Source organism: Poecilia mexicana, unplaced genomic scaffold (genome assembly GCF_051168715.1).
Source record: "Poecilia mexicana isolate PSO_F unplaced genomic scaffold, ASM5116871v1 scaffold_2, whole genome shotgun sequence".
NCBI lineage: Eukaryota > Metazoa > Chordata > Actinopteri > Cyprinodontiformes > Poeciliidae > Poecilia > Poecilia mexicana.
In genome coordinates, this window is record NW_028263371.1 from 38427352 (window position 1) to 38454346 (window position 26995).

Sequence of the window (26995 nt, forward strand, 5' to 3'; positions counted from 1 at the left end):
AAAAAAAAAATTATATATTTGCAGTTTGAGTAATTGGCCACTAGATGTCAACACAGCACAACATGAAAACAAAACGGGCGCAGTCTTCACATATAAATCTAGATTTATTTTTAACTAGGTATTTATCTTTTATAACACTTTAAGTGTCTCAGAATGTTTTATTTTTTGGCATTAAAGGCTGCGTATTTGTACGAACAGAAGCATTCTGGCAATTCCTCTGCAGACACGGTGCAAAGACACTGATTCTCTCAAATGTAAAGTTACATTTAAGATTGAAAACAAGCAACTTTTTAGTGGTTTTTCTTTTCACGGTTACATCTATTTTGTGCACTCTGAATATCCAAAGTGATGAGACAGAAAGCATTTCACGTCACTATGGCTGCTCGACTGTTGAGTAAAAAGACATTTTCTTATGTAAACGTGCAAAATACATATTGATGCTTCTTGGAAATGCCTGTGCTTTACAGTAGTATGTGAAGTGGATCAAACATCTCGTCGTCAAGCATGAGCGCATCACAGAAGCAGAGTGTGGTAACCGTAAAGCTATTATTGGAGGAGTAAAAAAAAAAAAAAAGCTGATTGCTTGCAGCCATAAAACTGGCGAGTTTCCTTCTTAAAAGCTGTTGCACCTCATCTGAGGTCGGACAACTGCATGCATCCATGCCAAAACAGGACACTAATACAATCAGATTAAATGCATTGGCTCGAGGTTATCCCTACACAGCATGGCCTAAAGGCTGCAGGGAGGAAGGTGCTTGCTGGAAATATGAGCGATCATCATATCTGTTTGTTTGTAGCCACAATGAATCTATAATTGTCTTGTTTTTGTTAAAAGCAGACATTGAAATATGAGATCAGAGGACTGTAAGACCAACAGAGGGACACGTGTGGCACTTTAAAGGTTACGAAAAGTCTGCTGAGTGGCACATTGGGACTGCTGTGATGCTTCAGACGTTGCAGGACATACTGTGGCTTACATCCCCGTTGACTCCACCTCTGACACTGTTTTCCACATTAGGAACGTCGTAGATCGTGTCATTGAGAACATCGTACGTGGTGTCGTTTGGCACGTCGTCTGCGCTGTCGCTGGATGTGTCGGGACGGTTGGACGGTTCTTGGTGGACGGAGGTCTCCAGTGCCGCCCTCCCCGTCGGCCTGCTGTGAGGGGAAGCAGAGGTGCACAAGACGCAGAGGAAGGACGAGCAATCCCAGAGGCCCTGCGTCATGCTGGAGGAGAAGAGCCTCCGGCACGGATGGCAGAACTGGTAGAAGACCAGCATGAAGAAGACGGCCATGGCGTAGGCCAGCAGCAGCTGCAGCACCAGCAGAGGCGCGAAGATGAAGTCGTAGAAGTCCGTTTTGTACATGTACCACAGCAGGAGCAGCGAGGCGTTCTCCACGAATCGCACCATGTAGTACACGGCCATGCGATACCAGTTCTGGGACTTGTTGATGAGGTCCGGGTCGTTCAGCTTCACCTGCACGGCCGACCAGCAGAACATGTTGATGCCCGCGTAGAGAAACGTCAGCAGGCACAGCACAATGGTGGTCCCCACCCTGGTGAGGGTCTTCTCTATGTTCTCGGGGAACGGTGAGTGACTATGCCAGAAGAGGATCCAGGGGTAGAAGAAGAACACCGAGAAGTTCAGGAAAACCACAGGCAGGACCCAGAGCTGCAGGACGGAGCTGAACAGGACCAGGACCACCACGCGCGTGGCGATCTCGAAGCCTCTCCACAGGAAGATGCAGAGGTAAGCCATGGGCCGGATGTCCACCTCGTAGTCATCGTATTTGAGCTTGATGGCCAGGATGTTGCAGCGCAGCGCTCCGTACACGATGGACAGAAGGGAGATCACCATCAGTGTGCCTGACGGAGAGCGGGAGAAAAAGAAGAAGGAGGTAAAATCTGTTAAAAGTGTAGGACTCAACGTCAGAAACATAAAATGCAACAGCACAAGGGACAAAGCACCATGTACAGTTTTCGCATGAACACTGAGTTACAGTCCGACTCTCTAAGCTCTTCACCTGAGAGGCATTTAAGAGAGAAAAGCAGCATTTTCATCATCTGTACCAGTGGGGTTGTTGCATAACTCCACTTGGACTCAACATCCAGCTCAGCCCACACTGTAGCGCGCTTGTGACAGACTTGCACTAATCCCTCCCCCACGCATCTCCTCCTCCTCCTCCTCTTCCTCACCTCTTCCGATGGACACCTCCTGCTGCAGCACGCAGATGTAGAGCTGCAGGGTGAGCTGTGGAGCCGATCCCAGGAAGGCCTGGATCACAGAGGTGCGGGAGAACGCAGCTCGGTGTGTGAACAGCTTCCCCTCGGCCTGACCCACCTGCCGCTCCACTTCCTCTGACTGACCCTCGCGGGGCATCTGCTTCTTCCTGGTGATGCTGACATAGGGCTCCTCCACCTGGCCCACGCTGCCGTAGATGCAGAACGCCTCCAGACACCTGGAGCAGCAGAGAGCAGAGGCAACGACAAACTAATGCTGAATTTCTCAGTCTGTTGCATATCATTCCTGACTATAAAAATTACTTGGCTTCTGCTGTATGTACTGTCATCTGTGAAACCTTTTATAGAAGAAAAAAAAAGATGTTCCTCAGGTATGTAGCTTCCCTTCAGATGAAGAGAAGGGAGATTGTTCGGTTATTGAAGCTGTAAACACTTGATAAACCATTAATAGACTGGAATTATGTTCCTTATGCTGAGGAGGAAATTCCCTTGAAATAGGTGTTTCAATGAGAATATCCCTAAACACACCAGTCAGCAAGCAGCATCCTGGTTTCACACCAGTAAGATTTATGTTACAGAGCAGTCCATCAAATCTCTTAGAAAAGCTGTGAGGTCCTGGGTTGAAATCACTCCCTAACAGAAGCGATTTGACTTTTTGCAGCACAGACGTGAAGCAGTTTTGAGAAACTGTGGTTATATGACCAAATATTAGTTCAGTGATTCATCGGAAGCCAAATATTCAGGCAAGTTTGAGTTCAGATAGTAAAGGTTTGTTTTTGGAGAAAACGTTGGCTGCTTCATAACTGCTAGATATTATTTTTTTCCCCCTCACTTTCACTTCTGAGAATTTATCCTGGATCGATTACATTTCATTTTTGGCTCACGTGTATTCTTAATTCTACAACATTTTCTTCTCCGACTTGGTTTCAGATTATTTACAGCATCTCGTGCACAAGAAAGGTGAAGGAAGGACGTCTTTGGCAGCCGGTTACAGATTTTCACCTTTACCTGGGCATTTCTGCATAGCGTTTGCATTTAAAAGGTGAAACAGAAGCTGTAAGTGACCAATTAATGATCCTGCAACCAAGTAAACATGTTTGAAAATGATGACTACTTATTGATGCTTTATAAAGTATTGACAGCTTGAACAATAATAATTCGTAAACTGTTTAAACTGATGTTGAATTTTGTTCTGCCTTATCTTACGTTTCAGTGTCAAATTATTCACCTACGATTTACACGTGGTTTCAAATTGACAATGTATTTTTAGGAGTTTACAGAACACTTTGAGCTGTTTTGAGATCAATCAATACTTTTTTTAATCAATCACAAATTGTAACATTGGCCAGAGATGATAATATTTTTACTTACATTTAATAATCCAGTCATTTACGTTTTTTTTATGACAAATATATACATTGCAGCGTCTACTACCATCGTACACCGACAGCGTTGATTAGTGTTTCACCACATACAGTGAAACGCTGCAGCACTGAGATGCTGCAGAAGCTCGATAAGCCCGAGGTAACTTTACCGCCAGGGTCATTTTACATCAGCTTTTACTAGTTTGTCATTATGGAGGTCAAAAGAGCCATCACTGCCAGGGAGAGTCAGTAATTTTCCAATCCAATACTAAAGACTCTGAAGAGCAGAGCAAACGAGCTGAGGGTGGAGCGGCGCTGATCAGCGGCCAGTTAAACAGAAACGACGTCAGGATTGAAGCCAGAGGTCTGCAGAGAGACCAAATGTTTATCTGCTCAAAAACACGCCGTGAAAATCAGACACACGACTGGAGTGCTTAAAGCATTCGGAGTGGAAGGGGGTTTTTAACATGTTGTAGTTCTAAAAGGGATCCACACATTCATTTAAAAATGTTATATTTTTTTCAGATTCAACATTACAAGGAGCTCCAAGTCCTTCACATTCATTATAAAGTACAAAATGTTCAAGTTTCTCAAGACTGTAAGGAAGTTAGTTATACAGCAGGAAGGTATTGAACACAAAGAAAAAGGGAAGTACATGAGGGAGAAATAAGAAAGGACCTGCGCATGCCACAATAAACAATAAATCAATTAATCGCATGAGAAATTAAAGCAAGCCGTTTTCATAATTTATAATTTTTCTCTTTCTACCAAAAACTCTTCAGTCTGGTGTTTTGGTCTCAACTAGCCCTTTTTTTTTGAAGGAACAGTTTTGTTTACAGAGACTTCATAATTCATTTTAATTGTTTTTTTGTTGTTGTTTTGTTTATTTATTTTGGATATTTAAAATGTCTTCCAGTTCCAATGAATTAAAGCTTATTGAGCTTCAAGAATGTGTACATTATCATGCCGTTGCCTTTCTATTGAAAACGGTCTCAAAACAACAATATTATTATCGTTTATCGCAATAACTTCTGGGACAATTTATCACGAAACTTGTTATTCTGACCGGCCTAAGAGGAACTTGCACTGTCACGCCTCCGAACCGACGAGGAGAAAGACGCCGTCCTTCAGATATTCTCATGACCCGTATCTGACTTTAAAAAGGTATTTTGGTCAGGATCAAGATTACAGTCGACTCAAAGTCACTTTGGTGTAAATGCTATAAATACAGCTATAGTTGAGAATGTGATCTTCTGGTGCAACTTTTGTCCCTCTGCTCACTTTCCTTACTAACTTCCTTTAAATGTGGACTTTGTGCTTAAAAACAGATTAAAACTCCAGGAGGAAAAACTGTAAACATACTGCGAACCTTGCACTGAAATGATTTTATCCGACTTCTGCACTATCAAGAGGAACTTAAGTTCATTTTTTGCATGAAGCATCTAAAAAGAGGAAATGGGCATTTGTGAAGAAAGAAAACTAGTTAGAAATAATTCACAGAGCAGAGAAGGCCGTTTTAAGAGTCCAGCCCAACAACTATCGGTGTCACAGCTGCAGTGACGGAGTTAAAATGGTGAAGATAATTTCAGCCTTGTTGTGTCTGGATAAGACAAGCAAATGCCACTTTGGCTGTTTGCAGCAGAGACAGACATTCCCCTCTCTGCTTGTGCTGTCGGTGATAAGCAGCCTGCAGTGACGCGCGCTATTCTTAGAACCGTGCTTCACGCAGGGAAGATGTAAATGTCTGAAGAGTAATGATTCAATGAGTTCTGGAGGGGACAGAGACTGCTACAGGGAAACAACGAGAGAGCAAAGCAGGTTGTCACCGAGTCATCGACACAACCGTCTCGATTGAGGCGTCATCACACGGAGAGTTTCTCCACATGTCGAGTCATAAACCCCACAAACAGCTCAGGGGGTTTGACTGCAAACAGTGTCCGTTCCAGAGCTGCTGTAGAAATGTAATTTAGGGCTCTACAGCAGCTCTCGTATGTTCATAACTCAGTTTTAAGAGTCGACCACAATAATTAGGAAGACCTGAAAAACGAATAATTCTCCTCATTCTCCAATATCTGCCCAACATTATAATCTTTAAGGCACCGTCTGTACAAACACAGATATGTCATAAAAAAAAACATTTGCAGAAGAGGCTGCACTCCTGGTAAATGGGAAAGGATTTTCTATTACGGAATGTTCTTTTCAAAAATGAATATATTTTTTAAAAAAAAGCAGAAACTAAACGTTTACTTAAAAAGCTTCTGCTCCATCAAGTACGCTTCTTTTAGGTTACATTTTTATGCACATTCAATTTTCATTTGTGTACAATTTGTGGCAACAATGGCTACATTTAGCCTGCTGTTTTATAACTTTGCAAAGTTGGTTTCTTTACTGCATCACATTCGCTGTATATGGTTCACCGCAAGAAACACAACATAGATAAAGATCACAAGTCAGAGTGGGTTGGCACAATAACCAACCCTCTACACTAAAGCTGCCTTTCCCCCCCCCATTACTGAAAAATAAAAAACTCAAAACAAAAACAAACATGTACCTTAAGAATGATTGGTGTTCTAGACACGATTATTGTACAAAACATGACTGTGAAACATCTACAACTATCTAGCTGTAGACAACATACAGGAACCCACAATCAGGAAGTAAAGTTATGCGTGGTTTTGCAAATAAAGGTCTCAAACCTGTGGTCTGTATTGTGTAGCTTTAGTAATATTTGCCCCCCAAGATTTGAACATTTCACAATCTATCAAATTGATAATAGTTTTATTGCAGCTTTTCAACACTGTGAAGTTCTGTGAAACTTTTGTTGTGTGTAGAACAAAAGGTGGTTCTCCACAGTATGAACTCATTTGGGGACTAAATACAACACTTTTCAATTTTTAAGTGCAAAAACAAAATGAAAAGCCATGCTGTATATCTTTTTCTTTTATAGTTGATGACTGTTTAGTGTCGGCATGCTACATGAAATCCCACAAAATTACAATCTTGTTTAAAGATGTGAAAAGGTCTTACTTTTAAAAGCGACCAAAGATGATTAAACACAGATAACCACAACAGATGCAAAATACTTTTAGTGGCTTTGCAAATCAGCCAGTAAGTCAGCTGTCACAGCGCAGCCTAGATATTAGAGTGGTGAGTCGGTTTTACACCAAAGTAGATCTACTGCTGTTTGCACATTGATCACAGAGTTGGTGTGGGTGTGTGCGCACAACAGGGAGGTGTTTTTTCTAAAAGCAAGATTAGTCTCATGTTCCTGTAACCAGATGGTCCAGTCAGACCGCAGAGATGAAGGTTTTGTTTAATGGCTCCTTCATCGTTGCTGAGCTGCGTGGTGCTGAATTTATCTATTTCCAGACATGAATCAGGCACTGAGTGGGCGATTCTGATGAAGGTGTGAAGACTTGGCTGTCAAATGTCACGGGGAATGTGGAACTTATCGATGGCTCTATTGATCAGATGTTTACTTCCGATCTAAATGACACTCGCATGCATCACACTGCATCAACATGAGGACGACCAGACAAAGGCAGAGAGGATGCAAACAACATGTGCGCAGAGCATTTTCAGCAACAAGCAGGTTAGAGACGATTCAAACACACACACACACACCACTGACGGGGACATGTCCCCGTCTGACACGGCGCACAGCTGGAGGAACCCACTGCATCTCCACAGACAAACACGCCAGCTCTGACCTGACAATGGGACCGAGCTGCAGGATGTGCAGCAGCAGGATGAGGGGTCTGTCCCTGCTCAGGTCCCGGTGGATGAAGGTGAGGGTCAGCTGCACCAGGACGGACGGGACGAGCGTGAAGAGGAGGGTGAGTCCCTGCCAGATCTGGTCTCCGGCGGACCGGTACGTGGTGCTGAGGTACAGCGCTGCCGTGGTCTCGGCCGTGAACAGAGACACCGACACAAAGATGGAGCTGGGGAAGCGCATCCTCACTCACTCCACTCCGCCATCCGGGGGGATGCGGCGCGCTGCTTCGCCCCGGGTCCTCGCGTCCATTACGGGAACCACCGAGCCGTGCGGACGGCGTCGAGCCACCATACGGGCACGCCGCCTCAGCAGCTGCTAATCAGCGAACTGAGGAGGGAGAGGCGTCCTCAGCCAAGGCTACTCCACAGAGTTGCGGCAGGGGTCGCTGTGTGACACCGAGGTTGATGCGATGACATGCAGCGATGTAGTCTGTTTTTTAACAACTCGAGCAAATTAATTGATTTTGGCAATTAGGTTTAAATAGTGAAGATGATGTAGTAGACGCACTATTCAGAGTTATACTCACTTACAGAGCTTGAAAACCAATAACCCAGATAATAAAAAAATAAATAAATACATAAGACCAGTAAAAGAGCAGTTTTGTCGCAGAAATATTTTCTTTCTGATTAGTGTGAGGCATGAAGGCATGATCAGCTGATGCTGAACCCCATCAGCATCTCTTTAATAGCCACCTTCAGCTCTTCTGAATCTTTGGATCTTGGTGTCTCTGCTCTTGCCAAAGGGTGCGTTCACACTGCAGAATTTGGCAATTCCGGTTTTTCTGCCGGGGCCGTTCACACTGCCAGTAAATGCGACCTGTATGCGTTCTGCATTGTTTAAACGAGCAAACGACCTGAAAGTGTCCCGCATGCGCAGTAGAGGGCGCAATAGCGTCAACGTTCCCAGTGTTCTGTCAACTGCCATAAAAAGAAGAAGTGCTCAGTGTTTGCGGAAGTAAACATGGAGGCTAACGATGGAGCTTAGCTTACATATTTGAAGTTGTTGTCCGGCTGGAGCAGCATATTAATGACTTAATCCTCATATAATCCGTCATGGTTGTTGTTTTTCTTCCCTCTTGCTCTTATCAGGACGCAGAATAGTGAGATTTGTCGAGTATCAGTGACGTTCAGTTCGGATGAATGCGACCTGGATGTTAGGTCGCATTTGAATCGGATACGTATCGGATATGGGTCACATTCGAAAAAGAATCCGACCTGTACTGTTCACACTGCCATGAAAAGATCAGATACAGGTCGCATTACGTCAAAAAAATCGGAATTGAGTCACTTCAGGCTGCAGTGTGAACGCAAAGATTACCTGAGGTATACAGCTCTGGAAAAAAATGTAAGTTTCTCTGATTTTACTCTTTATATGTTTGAGTAAAATGAACATTGTTCTTTTATTCTATGAATTACTAACAACATGTCCCTTAATTTTGTTTGTGAATGTATGTAAATAAGCAGTTAGATTTAGAAAACCGCACCAATGAATATCTTCTCATGGGTCTTAGCCCTGCGAGGGGCTAAGCACCCCTAAAGGTCAGATCCTAGAATCGGCCCTGGTCAGATCTGACTCTGTGAATATTTATCAGTAATAGCTTTATATCTTAGGCCCTCTGTGGAAGGTGTTAGTACTGATAAATTTAAAGGAAAAAACAAATCTTTTTTTAATATTCTCAGTCTTGCAACTCATACAGAATTCTTTCAACCAGAAAGCTACACAAATAATTTCAAAGTTGAACATTTATGTGTGGTTTCTTCCATGCGGATCTGGGCTGTCTGTCTCTGAGGACAGTTTGATCTAATTTCCTTTGCAGTCTGAGGTCAGCTTAACACTAAACAGATTCAGGTTACACAAGTGCAGCTACATAGTAGCATAAATTATAAAAGGTGAATAAGAAAATATATTAATGAAACACAGCACCAAGAAATATAAACTGGACTGTAATAAAAAAAAGTAATTTAAATAAATTTAGGTCAGTAAATACAGAAATGAATGTTATGAATAATTCAGGACATCTAAACATGTGTCAGGCATCTGGCAGGACAGATTTTTATCAGATACCTGCTTCCTTTAACTTTTAGATGCAATGTACGAACAACATGGAGTAATTTGGTTTTATCCAATTAAAATTGCAAGTGGACTTGGGGAAGCAGAAGAGAGAACAGAGAAAATAATGGATTCCAACTTTAATTAATCTGCCTTCTAGGTGTCAAATCTTTACAGAACGACTCGTCCAGGTCTACAGATGCTTGAGACCGGTAGTATTAGTTATAAAATGATGCCTACAGTTTGATTACTAAATGTCTATACACTCAGAAATATTTGTTAATAGCTAAACAAGCATTTATGTTGCGAAAACCCCACAACCTAACCCTGAATTTTCCTTCTTCAGGACAATAAAGGTTGTTTCCATTCTGTCATCCAGTACTACCGATGGTTACCATGGAAACTAAACAGACCCATGGATCATGTTAAACGTCTTTGGCATGTTCACCTGCTGATAAGATCCAACATCTAAAGAGAGATATTACATCTTCAATATTCTCCGGACAAGAGGACGTTATATATTATTAGTCTACCTGAAATTGTTATTAATATATATAAAATATAAATATAAATATTTTTACATAAGGTAAAGAAGTCTGCAAGCTGGAGAAATTATGCTGGAAGATATTTAAAAGTGTTGGTGGTTCGTATGGAGCATAATATGGTTTTACTTCACAGAAAAATAATTAAAAAAAAGAAAGGAACAATGAGTTTGCTTGAGATGAACAAAATTATTCATATTCAACTTCAGTTTTAAAGAGCCATTCACATTTTTATTCAGTGAACATTACAGAAGCGTATTTCGATAAAACCCAGCTTTTATACGCCTTAGCACATATACAGCATGTCATTGTGATCAAGATTATGTGTTGCCAGAATAAAGCAGAGCATCCGTCTCCTTTTGTTCATTTATTTTCTGATCTGGACACTTAACAATAATCCTGTAGATGTTTTGAACAGTTTGGACTGTAATTGCAACAACATTCACTCACTCATGTAGCTTAGAAATATGGAGCGACAGGCACATGTAGCGTCAGAAACTGCTTTGGTTTGCTGTTGTTTACAGGCCGTTTTTTTTTTTTTTTTTTGAGCCACTTGTTCACACAGTAAATGCTGGCCAAAGCATCTTCCATTTGTATTTTAGACTTAATGATAATGATTTTTGTAAGGCCACATTATGACAATTAAAGGACATCAATTATTTACGGTTACACAGCTTGGAAAAAAGTCACTTCTGGAATTCATTATGAAGGAAAATAAGAAGAAAACCAGACTTTTGTTTTTGTTCTTTTTTTATCACAGAGTTACAGCCCAGAGCAGATTGTTTTCATTTTCCACAGGGTGAAACAAATTACAACGTCTTACAGTTTCAACACGGTGGCTAACAGAGCTGGACACACCGAAAACAGGAGCCACACAGCTGAAACAGAACAAAGGGAAACTGTTACAACAGTGAACAAATATTAATCTCAACATTTACCAGCTGTACCTCTAACATATATCAGTAACTCTGAAAGCTTGGTGTCATTGAACCACTTTTTTATTCTTTAAATATTTAAGGTTTTGACAACAGCAAATTGAGAGATTATGTCCCTAAAGACTTAAATTAACTGCATTTTGTGATGCTTAGCTGGTGTAAACTTCAAAGGCATTATGTGACTCATGTTTTTTTTATATTTGAGCGTATGCATGACTGAGTTGTGATTTCATTTACTTTAGGCTGTCGATAGTGCACATGTTTATCTCTGTCCTGAGATTAAGGGTACACACACTTAAATTTTTTTCTTTTCCTTTTTAGTTAGAACTCTGAATGGGGTTTTGAAAGATAACTACAAGAGAAAATAATAATTATTAAAAATGTTATTGGAGTTTTTGAGTTGATTTCAGCTGAGTAGTTTATTAGTAGCCTAGCTAGTGATGCCGTTGTAGCGGCTAGCCATTTACCAGTAATTTTACTCAAGCAGGAGCAACGGAAATGTTTTATCACTGACAGAGACGCCTTATGAGTAAAAACAAATACCAACAGCTGAGACTGAATCTCTGTTTGTTGTTTCTGTTTTTGCACAGACGTGCGTTAGCGCTGCAGCAGAGTCAGCCACTAGCTACCACTTGTTCCTTTAGCAAAATGTACATGCTGCCAGTGTTTACAGATTGATTTGTTTGTTGACTCATGTAAATATGTTTAATAAGATATTTTGCTGGTATATATTTTTTCAGAACATTTGAACTATATTTACTCGCAGTTTGAGTAAATTTGTTTTCTTTTATGCACGTTAGCTGCTGTTATTTTTAATGCTGAAGCAAATCTGAGGAGATTCTATTAGATTCTGTAGATAAGGGAAATCCAAAGGAGACTTATAAATACATATCTCAGGTTCAAGAGGCTGTGAGCCCTCGTTTTTGCTGACTAAACTGAAACTTAAAACGTTACTGGTGATTCTGATAAAGCCTGCAAGATGTACGTTCACACAAAACAAAAACTTTCTCTTCCACTGCATCAGATTTTTTATTCCAACTGAAACCCACTCACATATTGTCCTGGTTTTACAGTGTATGTTACTCCATCTATTGTAAAAACTATAACATCTGTTCTGGTCAGGAAACAGCGCTACGCCGGATCCGTTCACACAAACACGCTGAACAGAGGGAACTCTGACTGGTCTGGTTGCAGGAGGTCGACCAGGAAGCAAACGGTCCCGGAAAGGCCCTCGAACAGGCTGCAGACGCTGGTGACCGAGAGAGAGCCCGCCTTAAACTCCTCGGTGAAGATAAACTCTGCGAACCTGTGGGATGAAGAGAAGAACACAGAAAGAGATGGATGATGAAATGATGAGTAATACAAGTGTCTTTCAGATTTACTGTACCAGGGAAAACAAACACAAGAACATTTGTTTCTCAGTAAATATATATTCTAAATGATCCTACTGACATGAAATGTAAACCTGAATACCAAGTAGTCCACACATACAAAGAAAAATGGGACAAATTAATTTAAATACTATGGGTAAAATGTGGAGGAAGTACAAGTGAATAAAAGGAGATGCAAAAAGTCATAGAAAGCCAAGAGAATCAATGAAATCTATTTTTAGAAAGTGATCCTGCTGCCTATTAGTGCAAATCAGCTGGTGTGTTTTAACAGATGACCTACAAAAAGGTTTCTACTCTTCAGGAATAACACAAAACATATCAGTATGGCTACATATAAAAATCTATTTCAATACCTTTGCAAACCATGTTGACGGCATTGGCTACAGAAATATTTGGTAAACTCTGAGTGTTGCAGAGTGAAATATTAAAGCCAGAATCCAGAAGTGTTCTTCTGTTAAATGTAATATTTTCTGACAGAGGAATCAGCCAAGTTGTCCATCACCTGAGGACCAAACACAGGCAACCTCAGACAAATCTCAAATTAGAATTGGTTAATAATTAATATGCTCCACCACAATAACCTCCAGGACTCTGCTGCTGAAGAAAAAACAAGATTATGAAGGAATACAGGAAATGTTTTGGCGTGGTCATTAAAATGAAGTTCTTGTGCTCATCTCCAGCCATTATTGAGTGCTAAATTGGCCAAAAACTGAAATTTACTAAGAAAATGTATTTAATTCTCATTTTTATAAACTACCACTGATCCATTATTGTCTTTATAGCAAGCAGTTTTAACTTGTCTGAACACATAAAAAATCTTATGCAAATGTAAAGATCTGTTTATTAGTTTTTATATTTAAGCATTCCTGTTATGCTTTCATAGATTTCAAGAATCTCTAAAGCTTCCATATTAAACTGATTTGTCTAAGATGACGAGATTACTCCTATAATTAGACACCAGTATGATGAACATGTGTGACACAACAGCTTTTCGTGCACAGAAAATGGGGATCTAGACCAAATATTCATTTTGAGTTTAACACAAAAAACAACATTAGAAATGTTAACATCCTGAAAGCTAAATTATCAATTAATTGGCAAGTAGGCTGGTGAAATTAGGCTTAAAATATTGTTACAGTAGGGTTTTTAAAGTGACATTATACAACCTCACAAAACCTCTTAGAAAGTAGATTATCGGTTCAAAATGTACACAAAGTCAACAACAGTACTTTATAGAGTTATCTGTCTTAGAAAACACATCATTGGCTTGTTCTGATATGCATTTAATTTTCTGTACATTTGAGATTTACATATAATTATGTGTTTTTAAAAACTTCAGCTCATCAATCTGTATTGTGAAAACTAAAACGAAAGTCAGGAATAAAAAAAAGTTGAGCCATTTTATACTCTGAGCTGATATGTGGTGCAATCAGTTCCCAACATATTGGGGAAATAAATTTTACTGACAACGTGGGACACGACTCATGAATTTCTGATATTGAAGACGGCTTGTGGCCTGTAGACTGCACACCGGTGGGAAAGAGGAGAAATGATTGCTTGCCTTTGGGCACGGTAGAGGTATTTGGAATTGCCTGTGAGGCGATAAAGCAGGAGAAAGACATAAGCGCTGCCTGCAACCCCGTGACAAATGCCAGGTCCTTTCTTCAGCAGGCCTTTCTCCCAGACGAGCTCCCCACTGCGGATACACGTGTCCAGATACTGCGGCTTCTTATTGATCAGATAGGCTTTTGCGAAAAGATACGCCACGCCTGCAGGATGAAATGGAAACATTATAGTAAGAGGGAACGTGATACGGGGCGTCAGTAGCCGTGGTTGTACCTGGGGCGCCGTGGCACCAGTGCACCAGCTCGTTTTCCCTCTCGATGATTGCTCCCAGCTCTGCCGGCCAGTTGCAGTTCTGCTCCTGAGTCATGAGGAAGTCGACGCTCTGCCACACCAGGTCCTTCTCTGCCCCGCTGAGGACGTCCTGGTAGCTGAGCAGCATCTGCAGCACCGAAGAGAGGCCGTGGGCCGCACCTGACAGGACGCAGGGCGAGAAGCGGGTCAAAAAACATGCGGCAAACAAAACCAGCCATGCAGGCCGACACCATGCCAGGCAAACAAACAGGCACGACCCCGAAAGATGCGAGCAAAAACAGACTGCCTGGAGACTTCCTTTTGCCTCTTGTGGTTCACTGACCTTGCTCTGCCTGGCTGCAAAGAAAGAACTTTGAATAGTGAAACACGTCTGGCTTTGACATCAAAAACAGGAGGCACCACATACAAACTGACTGAAGGTGAAAAGAACCAGAGTACTGAAATGGTCAATTAGTAAAGAGAGAGTACTTAACACAACAGCTTTAGTAGACAAAGTGCATTTGTTTGATATTTCAAGTTTGTATTCAGAATCAATTATACAATTATGGCCAGAATTATTTATAAATACGGTGGTGGATTTTTCTTCTCAAAATTGAGCTTTTTTCGAACAGTAGTTTGGCAGGAAAGAGGGTGAAGACAGAAGGAGGAAACATGCAGCAAATGCTCTGTCTTGTTGTCTAACAAAAACATTTTCATTGTGACTCCAAATGGTCTCTAAAGCAGTTTAATGGGCAAATTTACCACATTGCTTAGCAAATACACACGTATAATTGACCAAAGTTATATAGCTGTAATAGTGTTTATTTTCAGTATAGATCAGCCATACTTTTCCTTACTCATTTTTTTTTTTCTTTGATCAACAGTGACTAATAAAAAATCAAATATTGCTGACCTACAAACTGCGGCAACCTTCTGACCCAAAACAGATTATTTCCTCCCCACGCTAAATCAGGACAGACCGGTGAGAAGAGGAGCTAATTCATGTGAATCCCAAACTCATCAATTCCACCAGATGCATGCAGGGCAGCCACAGCTCTCTGCTACATGTCAGACTCTACAATTTTCTTTCATATCTGAATATTCACAGCAAACAGTGAGCAAATGTTTTAGGGCAGGCAAAGTTTAACTCATGCAGATCTTTAAAAGTGTCATTAATTAAACTCTCTGAGGGAGTCAACTTTATTTTTTTTAACTCTGTTATCTCCCATCAGTGCTGAAACCATGCAGAGGTGACCAGCAGGGCTATGCTTACTATGAACTCTGTGCTGGTCTGAAAGTTACTGAGGATCTCCAGCCCTGATGCTTCGCTTCATCCGATGCAGTCAAGAAAAGCAAAGTTAGCTCCGTACATGTTAGCACAACAGCTCTGGAGCCAGAGAGAGACATGTCATGTGTAAAAAAGATAGGCCACCCTTTTTATGACACGCTTGGATATTGGATAACTTCATTTGTTGATCAGAAAAGGACTAGAGATGTACAGCTTCCATAGAAAATATTTGCTCTTTGAGGAAAACATGAAGACAAAAGAGAAGAACGTAGAAAAAGAACCAGACTTCTAGAAAAATTTTGTTTTTTTTGATAGATGAATCAAAAAAGTTATTATTTGGACACCAGACCAGACGACATGTTTAGCACAAGCCAAATGCACCAGGAAAACAATGGACAAGCTATGGAGCATGGCAGAGTCATGGTTTGGTGATGCATTGACCATCATACAATCTGCCAGTGATTGCGAAGAATGTGAGACTGTATATAAAAAAAATAAATAAAACTGTACCAGAACTGGACCCTGCAGCTTACAATGACCCAAACCATACCAGTAAAACCAAACACTGGTTGAGAAATCAGTTATCAGGACTGTGCGAACCTTGACACAGTCCTAATTGATTAAACAATTAGGACTGTGCAAAGGTTTTACTGTTCCAGTAGTGATCCTGATAAGTAGATCATCTGATCATATAACTGCAAGAAACCCTGATGACTTTGGAGGAACCATATAAAGAAATGAGGGATGATTTGAGACTTTTGCACAGCGCTGTTAAAGATATTCTCACCAAGATATTCTGTTCCGTAGTATGAATACATCAGAGGGAAAGGCTTCCTCTTCCTCCTGGCGTATTGTTTTCCTGACTCGATGATGGCTCGGCAAATAGATTTGATCTGATCTTTGCTCAGAATCTGTAAAATGAAAAACACTCGCGTTATCTGCATAACAAAGACATCTTTGATAATTTACAGGATTAATCTGTAGTCAAAATCTGTAAAAGGACTAGAAATGTTTTTGTTTTTTTTCTTTCTGCTAGCAAACCACAGAATGCAATGTGACTTTCTGAGGCACAAGAGTGATTAATAAGACAAACTGAAGTGAAATTGGTCTGGGAGAGATGTGCCATTACTGACTCACAGTTTCCTGCTAAGACCAGAAACAGAAGAGAGTCTGAGGTCACCTGAGGTAGCAAACTGTCAAGGATGTCAAAGATATACTGTGTCCTGTCGAGTCAGGCTGGAGGGGGAGCGAAAGAGGTGACACGGCCTCTTCCTCGTCTCTCTGTCCACACGTTTGCTTTTCTCTTGTTGGGAACTTTGGTGTGATGATGTGAAAATGTCACACAAAAAGGAACAACTGTAATACAGGCTATTATGAACTGCTGTCTGTTTTATACTAATGCAGAGCATCCAGTCACTCTACAAATGAGACAAGTGCGCAAAGTGCTTTATGGACTCATCTTTAAGCTTAAACTTGAGTATTTTGGTTTTAGTAATTTACTTGTTTAAAAACTGAAAATCACAACCAAGAGACTGCATCTAGAAGGATCCCCAGATTGTATGACGGCGATTAATTACAGCTTTATTTTACTCTAGAAGGCAGCATCATTTCCAGATATTACATTAACTGAATAAAACAGAGTTCACATATAAGATCACCGTCTTGTGAGGTCACCAATAACATCAGGTATGTTATGCCAGCAACAAATGCCATGTATGTCACTTGAGACCATCTAGGTCACCCTTCAGCCACAAGAGACTTTGTGTCACATTTTCCACCTGCGCAGCACCATAATAACTCAGGACAAGTAAACAAACAATGTTGTAAAAGATTTATCAGTTTCTTCTTTTGTCTTCACGTTTCACATTTAATTTTCATTCAATTCAAAAATATGTTACTGATCCCAAAGGGAAATATAACATTTAAAGGGAATCGGCCTATTATGCAAAATTTTTTTATCCACGGGATCACTTCAGAAAATGAATAACATCACTAACTGAAGATTCATATTAACATGCATATTGCTATATTTACAAAACACCACACTTTCAATTCATTAGAGTTTTCTATTGTTCTACTACTGAAGGAAATGATTTCTTATTTGAAAATATCATCAGCAAAAGCTGAGGTTGTTTATGTTTCCAGGTCTCTGTGATATTAGTGGTCAGTCAGGGTGAAATAAGGCACACTATGAAGTTTATTATCAGAACTGCTTGGTGAAAATCGCGGTGTCTGCCTCACCTCAATGCCCAGCTTCTGCTTCAGAACCAGAGCGGCGCACAGATAGCCCGCCCTCCCCACGAACAGCTCGTCCGAGCCGCACTCCAGGAAATTGATGGGCGCACACACCTCCCACAGGTTCCGAAACTTGGTCAGCGGCTTTACGAAATCCGCCAAGCCCAGGGACTTGTATATCATCGCGGCCACGGCGTAGATGCCCGCCCCGCCGAGCAGAAAGGCGGCTCGCATGTTTTGGTCAGGCTCCGCGTCCGCGTACCTCACCGACACGTCGATGATCTGCTTGGCCGTCTTCAGGTAGACGTCCCGCTGCTCGGAGAACAGCGGACACTCGCTGACGTGGTACAGCATGTAAGCGACTCCGGCCGGCCCGTCGTACAGCCCTCCATCGCAATCGCTGATGTCGACCGGGATCTTTTTTAGGATTTTGTCAATTTTGGCAACGACCGCCGGGAGGACGGCCTCGGCGCTCTGGCCCGGCAGCAGCGCGCCTCTGTAGTCGGAGAAGCGGTTCGCGAAGCAGCGGGTGTTCTCCATCAGGCCCAGGTCGGGGTACCAGAAGCGGCACGGCCACGGCGAACAGGCAGATCTGTGCTCCCTTCTCAAGGTATCCAAGGATGAGAGAAGAAAAACAGTTTGACTGCACCAGCAGGTCCCATCAGACCGCAGCTGATTGGATGGGAGCAGTGATGGATGGATGATGGGAGGTGCAGGCAGTCCGCTTCCAAGAGCTCCACCAACACACAGGTGGAGGAGATGGTTTACATCAAGCCATGTTTATTACTGATACTTTGGAATATTCTGGAAGGAAAATATGGTTTTTTTTTTACATGTTTTGTTTTTTCACATGTTTGCTGCATTGTAATTCTATTCCCCATTTACTCTGGTGCATCTAAATAAAATCCAGTGCAGCCAGTTACCTTCCGACTGTCCATCTGTGAGTAATTAAAGGAGACATAAATCTAGCTGTTCAGTGAGGGCCATGTAGATTTGTTTGAGAACATTAGTGAGCAAACAGCATCAGGGTGGACATGAAGCCCACCGGGATATTTCGAAAGACATAGAAATCCATCTGCGTTGATGGGAGTGGAAATCACTAATCACAGGAACAGCAATAAGAACCATGGTATCTCTGGAAGAGAATATACTTCCTAGCCCAGTAATGGATTGAATTATGGATGTGAGCTACAGAGATCCACAGCTCAGATGTGAACAGGGTAACTATTAGTTCTGCTCTCCTCAAATCCAACCTTTACAAGAGAATAGTACAAAGAAAGCAATTGACCAAAAAGTCATTTGAAGTCCTGACAGCAGTTTGTGACAAGGCTCAGAGAGCAGAAACCATGTAGCTGAAGGTGGCAGAGGAGACCAAAATGCCCCAAAGATATTTGGACCATCTATCCATAATTAAAGCATGTTAATCTCTAAAGACTAACTTTATAGAGTAGCAACAAAAATCCTTTTAAAATCTTGTTGGTTAACTTTGCTTGTTCATTAAATACAATCTGTTTTTAGAATATAATTTACCTTCATTGTAGATTTTCAGTGTTTTCCCCTCCCCTCTCTTTTTAGCATCTGACACTTATTCTGTTTTTAGATAGACATATTTTTTCTTTTTAATTCAGTCACAAGTTACTTCTGCATAATGTATTATTGACGGATAAGTGATAGCTCTATGCTTTATTGTCCCCACAGGGGAGTTTTGACTTGGACATCATGTGCTAAAAATGATAAATTAACTACGCTACAAATAGCAATGTTGAACACTAGTACCACAATAAAAATCTAAATACACATATTGATCAATAAAAACACATATTGCGCATTCCTGCATATCCAACAAGTAAACAAACCAACAAATCAGACCAGAGCACTTAATGAAGCACTTAGTATAATGAAATGTTGTGAATTTACCTGGCAGCTGTTGTTGTCTTCCTGTTTTATCGTCTGTCCGCCTTTCCTTCTGTCTGAAACCTTCAATATGACTTTTATTTCTACTGCAGCAGCTGGAGTGTCCTCCAGCGCTTTGTTCTCTATTGGATTCAACATAATTTACTTCTGCAGCTGTTTCAATCAATCAATTTCATAGTCAAAGGAGAGTTTGACAAAAGGGAATGAAGATTTATTTTTTATTTTTGTTTTCTATCTCTTTTTTGGTATATATATACATAGCAGATTTTAATTTCTACTTGCTGGTCAGGTAGTTTCCTATCTGCTGTTTTTCCTCAGTAAAACTTTACTGTAATTGTTTAGTTGAGTTCTAAAGCCTGGAAAAAGTCCATGAATTGAAGCTTGTCCTTGTTTAAACCTCTCACTAATAATCAATTTTCAATAACCAGATCAACAAATCGCTGTGAATTTATTTTTGAGTTAAAGTTATTTATCTGGTGTGTTTGTGTCAGGGAATAATTCTCCATTTGGTTTTGATCTATGCTTAAAGAGCCTGTTATTCTCCTTCTCATAAAAATAAAATGTTCAGTTTCAGGAGTTCACCCTTTCATTATTTCTCATGTGTTGTTACAATATTCTGCTTTTTCAAAGTTTAATCTGTGTACATTTCCTGTTTTACAATACATATCTAACCTTAATCTTAAATCAGTCCATCAAAGATAATTGTTTCCAGCAGGTGGCGCCAGAGGCCTGCAGGCACAGCCAGCTACTGTCCATGGTGCTGAAGAAAACCTGCCGGGTTTTGTGACTTAAAAAGGCGCAGACACTGTTCTCGTCGTGTGCGGTGGGTTAGAGTCATACAAAACTATATTTTTGTGTAATTTGTTAGCTCTGAAAAGTGCAAACACAAAGCAATCTGAAAACAAAAGTAACCACAGAAAGATTTATCAGAAACAACAAATACAAGTTTTAATTACAACCAACCTTCCCCACATATTTCTGAAGCTGTAATAATTAATATGTTCAAGCTGGATAATGGGAACAGATATGAAATGGCATCCCCTCTTCTCCCACAATGTTAAAGGTTGAGTTTCTGTCCAGTTTAGCTTTAGTTTTGTTTAGTTTTGACCTGATCTCATTTACTCAGTCTTTGAAGTGAAAGATGTCCAGCTGAATTTTGAATTGTGTGTTCCCTATGCTCTTTCTTCAAACTCATAAACTATAACAACCATTTTAAAAAAGCAATAAATATCCCAGGTAAACAAGAGCAAACCGTTTTTACGAGAAGTATAAGCAGGTTGTTATTGTGCTGCATTAAAATTAGGATTTAATTGGCCTCTATGTAATTGGAAGAGATACATATGGACACCCTTCTGACAAATTTTAATCAGAGTTTGATGGATTAATTGATATTAATTGATATTAAACACACCCGAAACATATGTCACATATATCATATGATGGCAACTTTGTGACCTCCTGACCTCCCTCAGTGACCATCTGCTCACCATTAACTCCTCCCGAACTCAAAGCCCACAGATAGCCAGAATAATTGTAAGTGAATAGTGAATAAATAAATATGCTATATTCTAAACCATGTTGAATTAGATTGGGAATGATGTAACTACCTCTGGTTTTAAACAGATTGTCTTCTTAATACACAGCGTTGGAATTAAATGCCTTTAACTCTTGTTCCATAAGAGACAGAGAAACCAGAGAGTCTTGCTGCGTGTGCATGAGTGTGCATCTGTCCTCAAGCAAAAGAAACCTGCAGGATACGTCTGACAATCCTTCAGACAATAGCTTACGGTGCGTTATTTGGTGTTGGACTACAGATAAGTGCTGGATCATACTCTTTAACAGGATATAAGATAACCTATAGCTAGGCAAGAGGGGCTGACCTCTGTGACATATGTTTAGGGAAGGGGGGTGGGGGGGGTTATAATATCAATTAATATCAATTAATCCATCAAACTCCGATTAAAATTTGACAGAAGGGTGTCCATATGTCTCTCTATTGGATGTGATTGGATTAGAAGGAGTCACCTTGACTGAAATGAAATTTAGACCAAAATTTGATTCTAATCAGAAGTGCCAGGTATTTGAGCCTGTTCATCATGTCATTGCATTTGTGATATTAGTTATGAATTGTCTCTGTATTGAAATGAAACTGAATGAAGCTTGGATTAAAATGAAACAACTGGGCTGAATTTAGTTAATAATTATCTTCTGAATTCACACTAAAAAGATCAAATAAACTGAATGAAATGTATTTATTCTGGTCATATTCCTCTTGTTGTTGTTTTTTATGTTATTCCTGTAGCTATAACACTTCACCCAGTGAATCTGCATTTGTATCTGACATTTGCATCTGTCACAAAATAAAATTGGAAGCAAAACCTTAAGTTCGAGCTATTATTGAACATCTATTGTGGCACCTAAGGACCAGATAGGCGACTCGTTAAGTTCCCAGACAAGATGTTCTCACCAAGGATGCAACCTAAATCTTAGATGACAGTGAGGCAGTGAAATAAAAAAAGAGCTTCTCATCATAAATTAGCATTTTAATGACATTAGATTTTAAACAGCCTGTCGCACTGATTACTGGAGCCTTGTTTTGAAGTGCATCTGTGACAATTTTGTCTGAAGGACTGAAATGACTTGTAGTTTTAATTTAGACCTAATTTTCCTCCTGCTGCCGCCACCGGGATCCTTATTTCATGCATAAGAGATTCTCTACATGTCATATTTATTAGAAGGTCCGAGTTTTCTCACAGCTGCATTATCTGATCTTTCTCATCAAATGTTTGTCTTTAATTAAAATAATTTTTTTTTAAATCAAAGAAATTGTATGTTTCTCTGTTGTAATCACAGATTTTGGTGCATTTTGTGTGATACAGCTTAATACAGGGGAAAATCTGAAAAGTGAAAAGTGTGCCATGAAAATATCGTAAGTCAAAACTTTTACAACCACTATTTTTGTTATGGCACCCCCAAGTCTTTTGGCATGATGCTGCCACCACCATACCTCACTAGGCTTTTCAGTGAGTTCATAGAGTTTTACATAAAGACCCAAAGTTTCGTTTTTCCCCTACATGTCGCTGCGTCGAGCCTCGATTGGGCTCCTTGTAGCTCCTTTATTTCATCAATTGCTTTATTTTTTTCCCCTCCTTACCCATTGAGGTCAGACATGCGGAGCGATAAACAAAGTAAAAATAAATAAGACAAGATCTGTGTCAACTACAAATCAACAAATATTCTCTTGTTGAAGAAGACAGACATCTCACGTATTCGTCAGAACTTTGTCTCATTGTGTCATTTCCAACACGAGCCTATCTGAGTCGAGGCTGTGATTGTAAGAGACGCGTTTGAACATTTTAATTTGAAAGCAGCGTCTGTTTGAAAAGACACGGATATAAAAGGAGAGGATGAATGCCACGCTGATACAGAGGTGTTGGCAAAGGTCGGCGTATGAATACTGAGGTAATTAAAATTTCAAGGCTAAGTGCAATTTCTCGGCTCCAAAAATGTAACTTGAAGCAAAGCAATTTCAAGAAAGGCAAGACTTTTCAGAGTATTTATGAAAATGTGAGCAAGAGCTGCAGTTCTGGTTATTATTGGGGGAAAAAAGAGAGAAGAAAACAGCAGTGGATCAGCATCTGCTTCTGAGGCGTGTCTGTTTATGTGTTTTGATAAAAGTCTTCATAGAGTCTTACTTTAAAGCTGCTCTTTTCTCAGACTCACATTATGGACAAGTTAGAAAATTAAATTTTTCTTTCTAAATATTTTTCTTTTTATTTTATTTTTTGGCATTTTTGAGTAAAAGTTGTCAGATGTGGTCGACAGAAGAGTCGGGAAAATTAAAATAGTTGGAGTCATGCTCGGAGATGCGTGTTTTTCCCTGTCTTATCTGGAGAGAAAAAAAAAGAAGGACAAAAAAGACCTCAATTTGCATTTATATGAGAAAATGATGTAGGACTTAACTGGTCCCATCTAATTTTGCAGAAAATAAAGCCTGTACATTTCTCCAGCTTGATATGCAAAAGGCTTTAAAAATGTGGGTGCAGATGAAAACATGGGAGGAGGAGCCACAACAAAAATGACAGAAATGCCAAATGAAGATGATTCATTCAGGTATTTCAAAATGAACTACAGATGAACATAGTCTGGTGCCGCTGCCCAAGTCTCCTTATTATTAAACACAGTGCATCTGTGTGCAGCTTAATGTCAGTGTAAATTCAGCTGTTCTGTGGAAGAGGTTTGTTAGAGAACATCGGAAAAAACAGAGGAACACAGAAGAGAAGGCAGAGAAAACGTTATGGAGAAGTTTAAAGCAGAGTTAGGTTACAAATTAAAATCCAAAAACAAGCAAGCAGTACGGCACTTTGACCAAAATCTCTTGTTTTTACTTGCTATGTAAGGTTCTTTTTATTTATTTTATTTCAAACACGATAGAAGCATAAAAATCACACACACACAGGAACAAGGAAAGGAAAATACACATTTTGTACCACAATAATCTTAACAGGCTCGAAAAGTTGAAGGAAGAAGGAAGATACTTATGAACTCTGACCCCATAAACACATACCATATTTTTTAAATGTACCCTCATTATTAAATCAAATTAAAAAAAAAATTAAAAAAAACATTGGTTAATTAATTTTCCATTTTACGCACACACTCATATGCGTTAGCCTCAGTTTATATGCACACATTAGTGATATATCTCTCATGTTTCTATATCTTGTGAAAATAACCTCCTTATATTTCCTTTCAAATTGTATTAAATGTTGCCTTGGTTTTAACTCCTCATTTAACTTGTTCCATCATTTTACACCATGAGTTGAAATACAAAAACTCTTGTTATCAACATAAATTGACATTGATGCTGACAACAAAATGTAGAACTACATGTTCTGGCCAAATGGCACCAGATCTGAGAAAAATTATCCTCACAGATGAAGCATAGTGGTAGCAGTATGATGCTGGAGGATTTGCTTCTTTACGGCAAAGCGTGGAAAGCAAAGCAATATGTATGGAGCAAAATACATGACAAACAATGAAGGACACCTGTTAGAGTTTCTACTGGTACATTAGTGCTATAAAACATTCTCTGTTACGAAAACTGACACTTTATATCTATTTTTGGAACCGAAAAAGTTATCTTTTTGTTGGTATGTTGCATGAAATATAATGAAGTTGAGGATATTTTGCTTTCGGGTGAAATTTAAGGAAAATCTTCAAAAGTTCATGTGCTTTGATATTATATTATGGGTGTAGGGCACTAAACAGGCAGGGAAACAATGTACAAGCATGGAATTTTGATTTTCTTATTTTAATAATGCATTGGCACAAATAAAAAAACAAAACAAAACAAAACAAAAAAAACAAAAACAAAACAAAAGAAGTGCTGGGAATACTGCAACAGAAAAAGGTCAACATCTCAGTACAATGTCCGCATCACACAAAGCTAATTGGTTTATCGGCTCACAGTTCTCTGCTACACTTTCTCATTAGTAATGATAGCATTTAAGTAATTATTTTTCCAATTTGCCACTCTGAATGAAAAGCTTGGACAAGTCCGACTATTAATGAGACCGACGTAAAGAGAGAGTGCTTGCAGACATTAATGGGCTGTTTCAGCTGGCTGATTGGCAGGAAACACTACCCCAGCAGGAGAGCTGTCCGTTCAAGCCTTGAAAAGCTCCATCAATTTCCTTCAAGAAGGTCATTCAGCATGAAAGTTGTGGCAGAAAATACTGGCTTGTCCCAAACAGCTGCAACTGAAATATGGAGCAAGTGCAAACAAAATAAAAAGGACAACAAAAAAATTTAAATAGGGTAGATGAATAAATATGTCAGTGTCAGGACAGAAAACAGATTGTAAGATGCTTGAAAAAGAAAGAAAAAAAAGGCGCAGAAGCAGGAATATAAGTTCTAATGGAAATCTAAAAAAATGGGAGATCTACAGACAGAAACGACAAATATCTGCCGTCGTCAAGAGCAAAGTTGGAGACAACGGGTTGCAGTGGACCTAAGAGAAGCAGCCATTAACTGTGAATCACTAGAAGAAAGAGAATGAGTCACTGCTCCGCGCTTGGCGAAGAGATGAAGCCAGAACATCTTGATGACGGCCTGGAGAGAACAAGAGCGTCTCAGCAATCATTGTAGAGTTGACATATAAGGTAAAACAACCAAACAGATGGTCGTCATTGCTTCAACATACAATTGGTGAGTCAGAACACATTTCTTTCTCTCATGACGAATAAACAGCGCGATGCACATTCACTGGTATACCAGCTAAATAGGGTTAAAACGCAATCAAATAAATCCATCCTCATTGAAAGCAGACATGAAAGATTGTAATTTTTTTTGTGTGGTGAACCATTTAGGTATTGATTTTGCCATCGCTGCAAAAACACAAAACCTTAGAAAGTATTTTTTGGTCTAGTTTGTAGTGCAAATATCTTAGTAAAGTTGAGATAAGGCAAAACTAACTCATAACTTTTCAGCAAGATATAAAGGCTTATTTTAAGTAAATAATCCCTTATTATTGATGAAAACAGTCTTGTGCCATTGGCAGATGATTTAACTGGTATCAAGATATTTTTCCTGTGCTATTTATCTGCTAGAATAACAAATACGTTTCCATCATTATTAATGAATTATTTACTTAAGACAAGGCTTATATCTCGTTGAAAAATAACTTTTCAGTTAGTTTGTGCTATTTCAAGTGTACTAAGATATTTGCACTAGAAACTAAACCAAAAAAAACTTGCTAAGATTTTGTGTTTTTGCATCGATGTGTTTTGATTCATTCTCCTGCTTAAAGATCCATTTTCAGTTTTAGCAGCAGAGGAAACGTAACTTTTACTGCAGATCTTCTCCAACTTGAAATGGTCTTCAGCAGCTGCGGTTTTGGACCAAGTTTACCGCATGTTGTTTCATGAAGCCTCAGAACAAAAGAATGAAGTAAACAAACAAAAAAGGCCAATATTTGAATTTCATGCATAATAGTTTCTTCAGTGTCTTTCCTTCCTCCACAGTCTCAAATGTCTCCAGCCTGAGACCGACCACGGCGCCAGCCCTCCTGACGATCTCGTTCAGTCTGTGGGTGTTTCTGGCTCCACTGCTGCTCCCACACAAAACAGACGCAAAAACGATGATGCTGGAGACAACAGACTGTTAGAAGATCTCCAACGTCTTGTTGCACACATTAAAGCATGTCCTCAAAAAGTAAAGTTGACTCATTCCTTTCCTGAATTCCTCTGTGTTAGCCGAGTCTGTTGTCAGTCGTGACGGAAAAAGCCGTCGCTGTTTTCCTGACATGCTTCCCAAGTGGAAACCGAGTGACAGCAGAAGGCCACTTTTTGTGCGTCTGAGCAGAAAGCATAAGCGTAGGGTGAGGGGTTGCCACCTTATTT

The 26995-nt window shown here is 39.9% G+C and overlaps 2 protein-coding genes across 2 annotated transcripts; both read right to left on the reverse strand.

Moving 5' to 3' along the window:
- Positions 1-85: 85 nt before the first annotated feature.
- On the reverse strand, positions 86-7843 carry xk (X-linked Kx blood group antigen, Kell and VPS13A binding protein). Its single transcript, XM_015007547.2, has 3 exons — positions 7317-7843; positions 2198-2460; positions 86-1867 (listed from the first exon to the last, which is right to left on the reverse strand). The coding sequence occupies exons 1-3, from the start codon at positions 7559-7561 to the stop codon at positions 948-950; spliced, it is 1428 nt and encodes a 475-aa protein (XP_014863033.2). The 5' UTR covers positions 7562-7843; the 3' UTR covers positions 86-947.
- A 4210-nt stretch (positions 7844-12053) lies between these two features.
- On the reverse strand, positions 12054-19220 carry LOC106930160 (lanC-like protein 3). The gene is made up of 5 exons (XM_015007548.2): positions 17685-19220; positions 16231-16354; positions 14138-14335; positions 13860-14067; positions 12054-12213 (listed from the first exon to the last, which is right to left on the reverse strand). Exons 1-5 carry the CDS (start codon positions 18216-18218, stop codon positions 12054-12056), a joined length of 1224 nt encoding a protein of 407 aa, XP_014863034.1. The 5' UTR covers positions 18219-19220.
- Positions 19221-26995: the final 7775 nt, after the last annotated feature.